This window comes from Molossus molossus, unplaced genomic scaffold (assembly GCF_014108415.1).
Source record: "Molossus molossus isolate mMolMol1 unplaced genomic scaffold, mMolMol1.p scaffold_m16_p_12, whole genome shotgun sequence".
In the NCBI taxonomy this organism is placed as follows: Eukaryota; Metazoa; Chordata; class Mammalia; order Chiroptera; family Molossidae; genus Molossus; species Molossus molossus.
Genome location: NW_023425347.1, coordinates 96796936 through 96810271, shown reverse-complemented (window position 1 = coordinate 96810271; position 13336 = coordinate 96796936). Strand labels below are relative to the sequence as shown.

Sequence of the window (13336 nt, the reverse complement as noted above, 5' to 3'; positions counted from 1 at the left end):
TGTGTATTTCTTCATTCTCTGTTCTGTTGTGTTGATTTTTATTGAATTGTACGCCAATACTAATCTGTCTTGATTACTGTTACTTTGTGGTATGTCTTGAAATCTCATAGTATAAGTTCTCCAACTTGGTTCTTTTTTCTTAGAGTTTTGGCTATTCTAGGTCCTTTGTTTTTCCTTATAAATTTTAGAATCAGTTTGTCTATATCTACAATAAAGTCACCTAGGATTTTGGTTGAGATTGCATTGAGTCTTTGTATCAGAAGAATTGACATCTTAACAATTTTGAGTCTTTGGATCCTTGTGTATATGGTATATCTCTCATTTAATTAGGTCTTCATTTTCTCTGAGTGGTATTTTGTAGTTTTGCGTATACTGATCTCACACATATTTTGTTATATTTATCCCTAAGTATTTCCAGTTTTTGATGCTATTAAAAATTATATGAATTTTAAAAATCTTGTATATTGATATGTTGATCTCGTATCTGTAATCTTGCTGAAGTTCCTTATTCTAGTTCCTTTGGATTCTTTAGTGTTTTCTATGTAGATGATCATGTTGTCTGAGGTAAGAGAGCTTTGCTTTTTCTGTTCAGCCCAGATGCCTTTCTGCACTGCCAGGGCTGCACTGCAGTCCTGAGCAGAAGCGGTGAGCTGGCTGCTCTCGCCGTGTGCCGTCTCAGGGCAGTGGTGCTCGGCCTCCTTGTCTCAGGGCCGCGTGAACTAACCGTGGCACTCTAGCACTCCAGAACATGCAGTTTTTGCTAATCTGACAAAAAAGGTTTAATTTTGATTTGTTCACACTGGACGACTGTTGTGTTGGCTATTGTCACTTCTTTATTTGACAGTCCAAGGGAAAAGAGGTCAGGCCCCTGAGTAGTCAGGTATTGCATGTTTTAGACATTCTTGCGGCACATGGGTTGAAAATCGCTGTCTTCGGGGGAAAGCGTTGTTTTTCACCATATGATGTTAGCCATGGATTTTTTTAAAAGGAGTCTGGCCCCTTCATCTAACTTGTCAGTGTGTTGGCATGAAATTGTTCATAGGTTCCCTCATCTTTTCCATATTTGTAAGTTCCATAGCAATGCCCCCCACTCCTTCCTGATAGGGGTGATTGATATTTCCTTTTTTAAAAATTGGTATAGGTAGAGGTTTATTGTTTTTCATCAGTCTTTTCAGATAACCGACTTCTTGGAGCCTGTATTATGGTTAGAACTTAAAAAGAATGTACATTCTGTGGTTGTTGGTATAATGTTCTAAAAATGTTTGATTTTTTTCCCTATTGTTTATCTGTTTTCTAAATTAGTAGTTTCTGTTCTTTATTATGTTCTTCCCTCTTTCTAGGTTTGTCTTTAACTTTTCCTAGCTTCTTAAGATGGAAGACTTGATCATTGATTTTAAATCTTCATTTTTAAAAATAAAATAAGCATTCACTGCTCAACATTTTTCTCTACTGTTTTAAGCGCATCTCATGAATTTTAGCATGCTATAATTTCTTTATCAGTAAAGTCAAAATATTTTTTCCATTTCCCTTGTGATTTCTTCTTTGATCCATGGGTTATTTAGGAGTGTGTAGCCTAATTTTCAAATATTTGGGGTTTTTCCATTATCTCCTTGTTACTGATTTCTAATTTAACTCCGTGGTGGTCATAGAATATACTCTGTATGACTTTAGGCGTTTTAGATTTAATACATTTATGGACCTTTTTGGGAACCAGAGTCCATTTGATGTATCATTAGGTAACTAACTGAGCTCTGAGTCCCTTTCTTTCCCTTTCAGGTGAGAGATCAAGCCCAGCGCTGCTCACGGGTTCTCCTGGATATCGAGGCTGGTGCTCCTGTTCTCCTTATCCCAGAAAGTTCCAGATCAAATAATCTGATTGTAGCAAATTTGGGCAAGTTGAAGGTCAAGAACAAGTTTCTCTTTGCTGGTTTTCCTGGGACCTTTTCCTTACAAGATAAGGTGAGCAATCAGGACCGTTCCCTTGGCAGCTGAACTAGCATTTGAACACCAGCGGAGAAATTCGCATGTTGCCACGAGGTGATTCACAATTGCTGTTAGTATATGTGGCATGAAGAAGTATTTTTGATGTTTTATTGACATTTTAATTAACCTTGTAATAGAGATAGTGGAAATTATAATCCTTCCTAACTATATGCAGTAACTTTTTTAACAAACAAACCAACAGAACCAGCCTTCCATCTTTATAATGCTTTCCTCACTGTTTGACCTCAGAATGACCAACTTTTTACACTGTGCAGTTTTTCAGCGGACCTGATTTGGCCCAAGGTTTATCTGAAGCCATTTAAAAATATCTTAATAATGCAGTCTTATACAGATATTGCTCTACAGTTTAAAACTACATTACACTTATTTATTTCTTATAACAGTGTTTGGAGGTAATTGGCATGAGGATTGCTGCTGTTTTTGTTTTACATTTGGAAAAACTGGGACTCGTTGAGAATAAATGATAAAACTAGGAACACCTAGTAATCACAGACGTAGTGCAAGAGGACTTGGAAGTGGCCTGATTAGCCCCTCGCACCCATGTTTGCAGCAGCAGACTGGTAACATTGTTGCAACTAGAGGTGTCTTGTCTTCCTGTGTGGTTTGATGGAACCTTGCTGGTTTCCACCACAGCTTTTCAGTCTGTCTGCTTATTCACTGCAAACTCATTTTAGCCTTTCAGAAAAGCACTATAACCCCCAGCTAGTTACGCTCGTTTTTAGTCTAACAGCCAAACCATGGGGAGAGAGAGCCTTTGAAGGGGGTATACGTACAATTTGATTGTAAGATCTATGACAGACAAAAATAGCAGTAATATGCTTATTGAATGCTTATTATATATCAACCTGAGCTCTTCACATATTTGTTCATTTTGTTCTTATCAGTTGCCTAAGAGGTATCTATTATTAACATAATTTTTCCAGATAAAGAAATTGAGACTTAAAAAGGCTAACATTTTTTGTTATTGTTAATCCTCACCCGAGCATATTTTTCCATTGATTTTTAGAGAGAGTGGAAGAGAGGGAGGGAGAACGAGAGTGAGAGAGAGAGAAACATCGATATGAGAGAGACACATCAATTGGTTGCTTTCTGCACTATCCCTATTGGGGCCAGGGATCAAACCTGCAACCCAGGTATGTGCCCTTGACCAGAATCGAACCCGAGACCCTTTGGTCTACGGGCTGATGTTCTAACCGCTGAGCCAAGCCGGCCAGGGCAGGGTAAGCCTTTAAAAAAATTATACAGCTAGTAAAGGAGGGCATGTGGACGTCACACTTCGATGTGCCTGGCTCCCATACTACATGCTCTTGAACTGTGATCTGATTTTACTTCCTGGTATTAGGGTTAGGTTTATGAGGGCAAGTAAGTGGACAAAGCTGTTCCTGCTGAATGTCTGACTGGTCCTTACTGAATAGCTGGAGCTCTGCAAAGTTTCTAAAGGGTGGGCAGTGAGTTCATTAAAACAACTTGGATGGAAGAACTCCAAAGATTATTATAGAAAAGACATACATCTTAGCAGTTGGCCTTTCTAGGTCTGGAAAGAAGAGAAGATGAAGTGTGAGCAGGGTGGCCGTCCTTACCAGGCTGTTGCCAAGGACCTCCCCTCAGTCCAGCAAAGGATAGGAAGATCATGTTTGTCGGCAGTGCCTAAACTCAAATACCCTCTCTGTATTTTTTATTTCTTTTACTTTTCACTCATCCAGTTACTCACCATTACTAACCCAAACATCTTGAACCAAGAGTATTTGATTCAGTGAGCGGCAGTGGGCAGAGAGAACAGTGACGATGGGACAGGACAGACTGTCATCGGAACCACGTCCACGTGTTGTAACTTTGGGCTCAGGACCCAGCGCGGGGTATTTGGACAAAGAGCGAGAGGTCGTGTTGTCCATATATCATCTTAGTTACAGCCAGTTACTCAGACGAACCAGATGAGTGATCAGAGCAGAGGCTGAAACCCACCTGCAGTATTCAGCGATGCAGAGGGCAGAGCCTCACCACGTTCACGCCGGTGGCGTAGACGTCCCTGCAGGCTGAGCGGAGGATGGAGACCTCGCTCAGCGCCTGCTGTGAGAGGCCCTCCTGTTGGAATAACAGGCCTTACTGCCAGAGGCTGCTTTGACAGGGAGAAACCGTCTTCCACTTCTGTGTGTTTTTTACGGCAGTAAATAAGAAATCAGCCGCCATTGGTCTGTTCACAGTAGGCCTGGTAGGGAGCTAGTAACCTTGGCCTTCATGAAGAAAATCGGTTTTCATAATTGAGGGAGAAGCATTTTGCTGTTTGCTGGTTTAAAGAACATAAAAGAAAGATCCATTCATTAAAAAAAAGATTGGTAACTGCTTCTAAACTTTCTTAATCACGTTTCCTTAGTATGAGGTGTTTATAATTAACATGAGTAGATATTAAACAAATGTTTCAGATCTGGTGTTTGCACATGAACAAGGTCCCCATTGTCACCTAAGGATACTGTGTCTTTGTTATGACTCTACTGCCATCACTGCCCAAGGGAGTCTATAGTACGTTTTTTGGGAACATATTTGTTTTGTGGTAAATCCTTTTTTTGAGACCTATATTATCTAGGAAAAGATCAGTGAGAGCCAGAATGATTGATCAAGTTTAATAATACCATTTCTGTTCTCTACCCTTCCTAAAAAGGCAAAGGACTGATTTTCTCAGATATATCTATATATGGGATCATGAGCTGATGCTGAAGTTAGCCTAACAAAGATTTGTCAAAATATCTCAACAAATTTTTGCAGCTAGGTTTCTGTTTTGTTAAGTAAGCCAAATAACTTTGTATAGTTTGTAGCATTTTAATGAAAAAAACTTTTCTGTATTTGTTTTTGAGGATTTGATTTTAAGTGGCATTGCACACAAGGATCGCTTTTTCTTCAAGGTATACTATGCTTTTTTGCCTCCTGGTTTTATTCTGAAAAACCTTATGGGATTCAGCAGTCAATTCACACTCATATGCTTAAAAAAAGAAAATTTAAAAAACTAGCCCTTTAAAATATCTCATTACTTGGGAACATCTGCTTATCGTGTGTGTGTGTGTGTGTGTGTGTGTGTGTGAGAGAGAGAGAGAGAGAGACTCATTCCTCCTGTGTAGAGAAGTTCTTTTTTTTCTCCTCCCCTCCCCTCCCTTTTCCTTCCCTTCCCTTCTTTTCTTTACCTCTAGGTAGTACTTTCTTGGTGATCTATTTCTATTTCCGTAACTCCTAGGAAAGCCTTATCTGGTTGCATACCAGTGGTGGTTCTGTAGAATTCCATAAGGGCTGCTTGGAGTGTGTTGCCTGTTAAAGGATTTGTAATCAGATAAGCAGATCTGTGAAGCCTGCCCCTCCACGTGCACCGCCAAGCTCGGTTGATCTAGGCCTATATAAAGTGAATAATTTCCTCACTAGAAAGCACTTTGCATTTACATTTGCCCTTGAATACATTTGCACGTGTGAGATTTGTCTAGTATGTATTCCAGTGGTTAAAGAACAGGAAATAATCCTGAAACCAAAGCTTGCGGAGGGGTTATTTGCCTTTGAGCTTTATGACTCCTGTGTGTTTGGAATTGTTTTACATAAATCCATGTCTTAATGAGTGCAGGTTTGAATTTTTTACATATGTTTTTCCTTTCATTTTTCTCAATCATAGCTTGTGCTTAAACCATAATTTCTAAGTCAGTCTTTCAAAAGCTTAGAGTTAATCTCCTCAAGCCATTGATTTATTTAAACCAACTACAGAGAGGATGTAGAGATGAATCAAATGAAAGAGCAACAAATATTCTCTGGAGTTTAAATAAACTAAGCAAGAGGGAAGGTTTTTAATGTTGAAATTTTGAAATAATAGCATTCACCTAGTAATTTGCCTTGCCAAAAAAATTTCGGAAGAAAAGAACTGGTGTCTTTTCTGTTCCGTGGAATTACTGCCTACGGGAGTGTGGAGGGGCACACTGTTGTCATCTCCTTCGCACACGCGGAGAGGGGTGAACACGCAGGGCCGTGCTGGGGGGCCGGTCTTCCCCTCCTCCAGGGGGCTCTCGGCAGTGGATAAGGAGAACGCCGATGCAGAAGCCATGCAGACACATGGCTGTGAGACCCGAGCGAAGAAATCACAGGAAGTTTTCAAGTCATTATTGAATCATTTGGTGAAAAAGATTTACCCCTGTTAGCAATTAACTGAAGGTACTATGTATGTAAGAGCAGTGTGTAGTATTTTTAGTAGAATTACAGAATTTATTTTACTCTGGATTAACCCTTAATCTTTATGTCCTTGAACAGAAAAACATAAATAGGAATGGCCAGCTGCCTATATTTTTCATTTGTTTTCATTGACACAGTTACTGAGAGAGAGGAGAGATGTAAATCTGTGAGGGGAGACTTCCAGAAAGTGCAAACACATCACCTTAACTTAATTCCATTGGAGCATAATTGCTGTTAGATACATTTTTTAGAGTAATAATAAGCCCCTCCCCTCCAATACAGTGACAGTATATCATATGGCTGAGAGATTCACTTTAGCTGCATTTTACTACTGCTATTAGCATCTTAACATTTGCTCTTAAGACAAAAGAGAATATCTTTCTGCAAAATTGCCACAGTTTTTAACAGGTATTGAATTATATGTAATATCTCTGCAAATGATTACATGTGACATAAATGTCATGACCCTGCTACCCTTCTGTTTATGGGATGGTTGTCTTGGGAAGTGCCAAGTGTTCTAAAGTCTTTGAAGAGTCCAGGGACTGGATGAGACTTCCAGGGTGGTACAGACACCACCCCCATTCTTGCCTTCTAGTTTTGTTTGGTTTCTTCCAGGAATCGGTGCCTTCAGCTTCCCCAGTGGGTGCTCCTAAACACAGTCTGAGGAAAATGACAAGCACGGAAGACCTGAAGGACACCCACGCAGAGGGGCTGTTCATGACGCCGCCTGTTGGGATGAGTGCAGGCAGCCTGAAGAGTGAGTCTTTGCCCAGCGCCCCAGCCACGCAGCAAGGCCAGCAAGCCGCACCCTCTGCCGGCCAGGTTTCCAGTAGCCCAGGTAAAAGAGGGGAAAGGAACTGGGTGATGCAGGGGGGGAAATTTACTAGGTGGTCTCGGGAACCTAAGTGGGGTGGGGCTGCATCCTGGAAGAGCAGAGCTGACAAAGTGATAGCATGTCTTTAGTGGTGATCAAATTCTGACATTGCCTTAGTAGGCTTCAGAAATTTAGCATACAGACTTAGCATTGGGTGACATCTAAAGTGGGTTAAATTAGCAAGACAAAGTCTAAATAAAGACATTTAGATAGTTTATTAGGATTTTTTCCTTACAGGTCAAGAGAGTTGCCACCAGATTGTGATTTTTTTTTTTTAATCCTCACCTTAGGATATTTTTTTCAGATTTCAGAAAGAGAGAAGGGAGAGGGAGAGAGAGAGAGAAACATTGATGTGGGAGAAAAACATTGATTGGTTGTCTCATTCATGTACCCTAACTGGGGATCAAACCCACAACCTGGGTATGTACACTGACTAGGAATCGAATCTGTGACCCTTTGGTACTCAGGGTGACATGTTAACCACTTAGCCAACAAGTCAGGGCCAGATGGTGATATTATAACTTGAATGACTCCTGCATCCTTAAACACATCCTCTATTCAGACACTATCCTTGCATGTCACTATTAATTCTAAAAAACAAATAGCTCTTTTAAAAATGTTAGTGTGAATTAGGTAACAACAGAAATACTATAAGGACAATTTTTAAAAGACCTGAGCCATCTACTTATTGATGCCCTTACTCTAGAATTTAAGAATGGGCCATTCCAAATGAGAGCCTGATTTTGGCCTTTTAGTTTTCAGATGTGTTCTGGTGGGTGATAGATTGGATAAGGGACGTGTTGCTTCAAGGAGCTAGAGAGGGAAGCAGGATATGATGAGCCACAAAAATCAGCCCATGTGGTTGGACTTTGGGAACTGAGGGAGACTGGGGAGGGAGAGAGAGATGGAAACATCGATGAGAGAACATTGCTTGGCCACTTCCTACATGCCCCCGACTGGGGATCGGGCCCACAACCTGGGAATGTGCCCTGACTAGGAATCGAACTGGTGACCTCAGTGGTTGATGCTCAACCACTGAACCACACTGGGCAGGCATTGTGGCACATTCTTTACATGAATTATCATACTTTCTCTTCATAACACCCCTGCAGAGTTTTATTTTTATCCATGTTTTAGAAACGAGATAAAGGCAGAGAGAGAGTAATTAATTTAACCTGCCCACGGTTAAGTTATGTAGATAGTGAACCTGAGTTCTTAGCCCATGTGATGTTGCCTATTACTCTATATAAGTCACACGTGTGGAGCGTGGCTGTGGGTGCACGCACAGTACCACTCAGTAAATGCTGTCTTCTGTCGTTGTTATGGTGACAGCACTGGTTAGGAAGAAGGGCAGTCTCACATGGAAGAAGTGGTTTGGAAATAGAAATAGCTCTTTTCTAACATATTTCTCCTCCTGATATAGTATTGGTTTCTGGAATTCCTCTATTTGTGTATGGATTATGGTGGTGATTTTCATACTTCTGTGTATCCCTAGGGTTCCGTGATGACCCCAAGGAGTCTCGGAAGCCCTTCATCCCTGTCTCCACCCCCACCTTCCTTTCAGATCAGCTCGACTTTTATCTGTTTCACATAGTTATCAGTGCCTGCTAGTGCCAGCTGTTATATTATATTCTCTTGTATATTAATATGCTGTTAGACATGGTTCCTGCCACCTTGTGAATAATATGAGAGAGACATTAAATAAGCATTTAAATAATACAAGATTAAGCTAAATGTTAGGAAGAACAGAACGGAGAGGAGAAGGAACAGGGAGGACCTGGCTGAGATTTTTGGCGACACTACAAATAAGCCTAAGGCTGTTCAGACAGCAAAGAGCTTGGCATTTAAAACAAAGGTCAGTGAGCTTGAGGCTTCATGAGCAAGGTGGGGAATGGCTTGAAGGGAGGTTGGAAAAATAGGCAGTGGGCTTATGTAGGGTCTTACAGGGATTTAGCGGAGATTTACGGAAAGAATTTTGGATTAAACATAGCCATTAAAGTGTGTAAAGGACGAGAATGTTATGGTCTCATTTCTTTTTTTTTTAAAGGGATTACGCTGGTATTTTGTGGGCAGAATGGTTTAGTGAGGGCCAGAAGGGAATTTGTTGGTATATTGGAGGGGGCTTTATGGTGGTCTAGACAAGAATAAAGATGGCTTGGATTCAATCAGTGGTGGTGGAAATGGTTACACGTGATGTATGTTAGAAAACAAATGTTGTTGCTGGGAGATTTTGTAACCTTTGGGTAACATCTCAACAGGAGATGCCTGTTGGATGTCCTGGGAGGGATGCATGTTAAGTCAGCTTAATCATAAACCTTTAGCCTCGGTTAGTGTCTCAAGACAGTGGTGAGATGCTGAGGGAGCGTGGCACAGTATATACTGGACATAGAGGTGAGCAGGATGTGTGTAGCACATAGAGTGGTGCGTAGGGAGGCCTTGGTGTCAGAGTGGAGACTTCTGGCCACCCAGCTTTCTGAGACAGGCAGTTCTAAACATTCTCCCGAGACGAAAGCACTTTCTTTGGCTTTTTAGTTTTGTTCAGGGCCAGCGTTTTCTAGGTTTGATTTTCTTCATTCTGTCTCTTTCCTTGGGTCCATGTAGAAGACCATGTCTGCCTGCTGGATTGCATTGTCGTGGATCTACAAGACATGGACATCTTTGCTGCAGAGAGACGTCCGCGGGAGTATTCTAAGGCCTCAGACGACAGTAGTGGAGATCTTATCTTTCCCTCCTATTTTGTGCGACAGACAGGAGGCAGCCTCTTAACTGAGCCTTGCAGGCTGAAATTGCAGGTGGAAAGGAATTTGGACAAGTGAGTGTTTTATGTTTGAGTAACTGTCTGTCATAAGGAGAATCTTAATAAGTTGGAAATCAGTGCTCTTAGGTAAGTCTGAAAGAGAATAGGTATTCACTTATGTCTTCATCTATGTAACAAATGTTCATTGAGTCCCTGCTGTGTGCTAGACATGAGGGCTGCTGTGAGGAAGGAAGAAATGTCTGCCCTCACAGAGCTTACATTTGCTGAGGGATACAGGAAGGCAAGTAGATGACTCTAATGTAGTGTTTGAGTCATTGTTATAGGATTGCAACATATGCCTTGGAAACAGAGGAAGGGACATAAGTTTAGCATGGATTTTGGTGTGGATAGGGAGATGGTGATGGCCAGGGAAGTATTTTGGAAGAGGCACCATTTGGATTATATGTTCCAAATACAATAGATTCTGGGCCTGGTATTGCTATTTACCTTGGAGCTCCATTTAATCAGAATAACTGGTTAGATGCAGTTTTGTCCATTTTACTCCATTAAGCGATCTGAAAGCATGCCATAAACACTAATGCACTGACTCTAATGTACCGTTTAATTGGCCTCAAAACACAGGGTGCTTCTTTCTGTAGTTTAGAACATCGTTTTAGTTGTCATTAGTCCCATACCTGGATGGAAAGGTCTTGAAAATCTATATTCCCAAAGCCCACCTGAGTCCATCAGAAGCTGACTCTCAGGGCCGAGCCTCAAGTGTGTATTAACAAGGTCCCCCTTGGGAGGTTGGTGCCCCGCGGCCCCGTGCCTGACCAAGAAGCTGCTGGTACAGTGCGAGGTGGCTTTCAGTATGAGACATCGGTTTCGGAGAAGCAGCAACATTGGCGTCTCAGCTCTAGGGAAAGATGCAGAGTGGCTGTAAAGTAATGTAGCTCTTCGAACAGCAGACTCATTGCTTGTGTAGAGTGTGAGTTGAATCCCTCTTTGGCCACTCCCTTTGCAGTCCTTGGGTTTGGGCAAGTCCTTTTATGTCACTTTTTCATTTCTGTCTGGATTAATGATAGAGTTTAGCTGCTCTCCCTGGGATTTTTGCATTTCATTCTTACTTGTTATTCAAGCGCTCCCTGGCTGGCGTTCAGTTATGGTTGGCATGGGCTATATTTGGTTTTACTGGCTTAGCAGACTTAAGAGGAGCTTCATTATTTAGAAATTGAACACTTTGTTTTCTTTTCAAGTAATGCTTCCAAAAAAAAAATATGCTTTGCTACTCTCCTTATCTAAACTTTACCCACTTTCATCAGTGTTTATGTGCAAATAATTATACTCTGTTAGCCCAGATAGAAGGTGATAACTGAACACAAGGTATCCTATCAGCTTCTCACTCCACACAAACAGGAATCAGGAGGGCATTCGGTAATCCTTCCAGCTTGTCCTTGTTGATTGCATCGCTGGGCCTTGTTCACTGTATTGCATGTAGCTTTTCCTCTATAGACAAAGTCATTTTTTATATTCCTCTTCCGCTTGAAATCCTAACCCTCTATTGTATATGCTCGGAGCGTAGTGTCTGCCGGGCCTCTAAGGCCCACTTCAGCCCTAGGAGGGCAGAGAAGAAGGTCCTCAGCGTGGGGATGAGATGTATTACTTCTCAACCCGGGCCTCTTCCACTCTACCCCCGCCCGTCTCAGCTGAGACGAGTCACTGACGTGCGTTTTACCCGAACATCCCATCTGGGCTCCATGTAAAACACTGATTTCTTCTTCAGTTATCACTGAATCTGAAGAGTTAAATAAAGAGCCTATCATCTCTTCTTTATTGCTTTTCCAGCTATAATGCTTAAAATATTTCTGAGTCTCAAGAGGTTTTTTTTCCTTATTAGTATATTCCTTTAGTTAACTCATATTAAATTTGGGGAGTTCGTAAATGTGTATTTTGGAAGAAAAGGGGCTTTTTGCCGTTGAAGCGTGACCCTCAGTCGTACTAACTTGCTTCCTTTGGAGCCACATGGAACTTTTGTCATTGTAAGTTAGAAATGAACGGTTTGATTATGTAGCTCTTATATTTGCTTGGCTTTTCTATTTGGGTGTGAGCTATGTCAACGTTAAGCTAGTGATTTGTTTGTGAAAGTGAACTTCTTTTTTCATAGAGAGATAAGTCATTCCGTGCCAGACATATCTATCCATGGCAATCTCTCCTCTGTCCACTGCTCCCTGGATCTGTACAAATACAAGCTGATCCGTGGTTTATTAGAGAACAACCTTGGAGAGCCCATAGAGGAATTTATGCGGCCTTATGATTTACAAGACCCGAGAATTCATGTGAGTGAGACCTTATCTTCTTCTGTACCTGTCACTGTCGCAGCTGATGGTCACCCTGTGCATGTATTCCTCACATCCCCTGGGGGAAGAAGATGGAACCATAAGCAAATGAGATTTCTTGCCATATTACCCCCACTTTTAGATCGGCACCATCCACTGTGACTTGATCAGCATTTTCTTTCTCCAGACTGTCCTGAGCGGAGAGGTGTACACGTGCATGTGTTTCCTCATTGACATGGTCAACGTGAGTCTGGAGCTGAAAGACCCGAAAGGCAAGGACGGCGCTGGGTCTCTGGCGAGGTATGGCTCTGATGATGTTGTTTCAGAATAACAGTAACCTCACAGCGACATTCATACAAAGAATCTGCTGTCGCCGAGAGCAGAGGTTCCGGAGTGGTGGTTCACAGCTGAGTTTGGTCTGCAGAGTGCCCTTCAAAAGGGTCAGTTTGTTGCCATGCAGGTCAGGATCACTTCGGCCGTGCTGTGTGCCAGGCGCTCTGAAATACCAGTGACTCAGAACAGGGACCTGTTTTCCCCTCGTGCTGTATGGGTCTCGGGCTGCTCTGCTCATTCCAGTCATGGCAGCTGACGGAGCAGACAGATTCTAGATGTGCCAGCGAGAAAAACGAGCTCGGGAGGGTCTTGACGGGCAGTTAATGCTCTGGCAAACCTCGTGGGTAGAACGTGGTCCCACACTTGGACGGATGGGTCGGGGTGTAGTCTTCCTGTGAGTCTGCAGAGGGGAGACCCAGACGGTTTGGTGGGCAGCAGTGGTGACTCTTGCTGGCCAACATTTGGGAGTTTTCACATGAAAAGTTGGGATTTCAGGTTCTTTTGAAAAATTGGAAGCTTTGGCAATACTGGCCCATGTTTTCATTTGGAAGCCCTGAAGCTGAGTAGCAGCAACTTGAGAACATTCGGAAAAGGCATGTGTTTACCTAACGATTTACTTATTTATATCATTTGCTTGGTCAGTGGAGACCAGGGATTTGTGATTAACAGTATGGAACCTTTAAGGGTGCATTACATTTTCACACTTGATCACCCTTCATTTAGCTCTCTTGACAGCCACGGAATGTTGTACAGATATTACTTCTGTTTTCCAGATAGAGTTTTTGACTAGTGGAAGATTATATGGCTGGAAAAGTGGTTCGATGTTTGAAAATAGGACTTCAGGCTAGTAATTTTCCC

At 42.0% G+C, this 13336-nt stretch overlaps 1 protein-coding gene across 3 annotated transcripts in view; it reads left to right on the top strand.

Annotated features, from left to right (window-relative positions):
- The window catches only part of VPS13D (vacuolar protein sorting 13 homolog D), a 238863-nt gene that overhangs the window by 54331 nt on the left and 171196 nt on the right, over positions 1–13336 (top strand). For all 3 annotated transcript variants that reach the window (XM_036256564.1, XM_036256565.1, XM_036256563.1), the window contains exons 25-29: positions 1777–1959; positions 6814–7036; positions 9674–9884; positions 11974–12145; positions 12333–12445. In XM_036256564.1, the coding sequence (XP_036112457.1) occupies positions 1777–1959; positions 6814–7036; positions 9674–9884; positions 11974–12145; positions 12333–12445 (902 nt within the window). The remainder of the gene's footprint in view (positions 1–1776; positions 1960–6813; positions 7037–9673; positions 9885–11973; positions 12146–12332; positions 12446–13336) is intronic.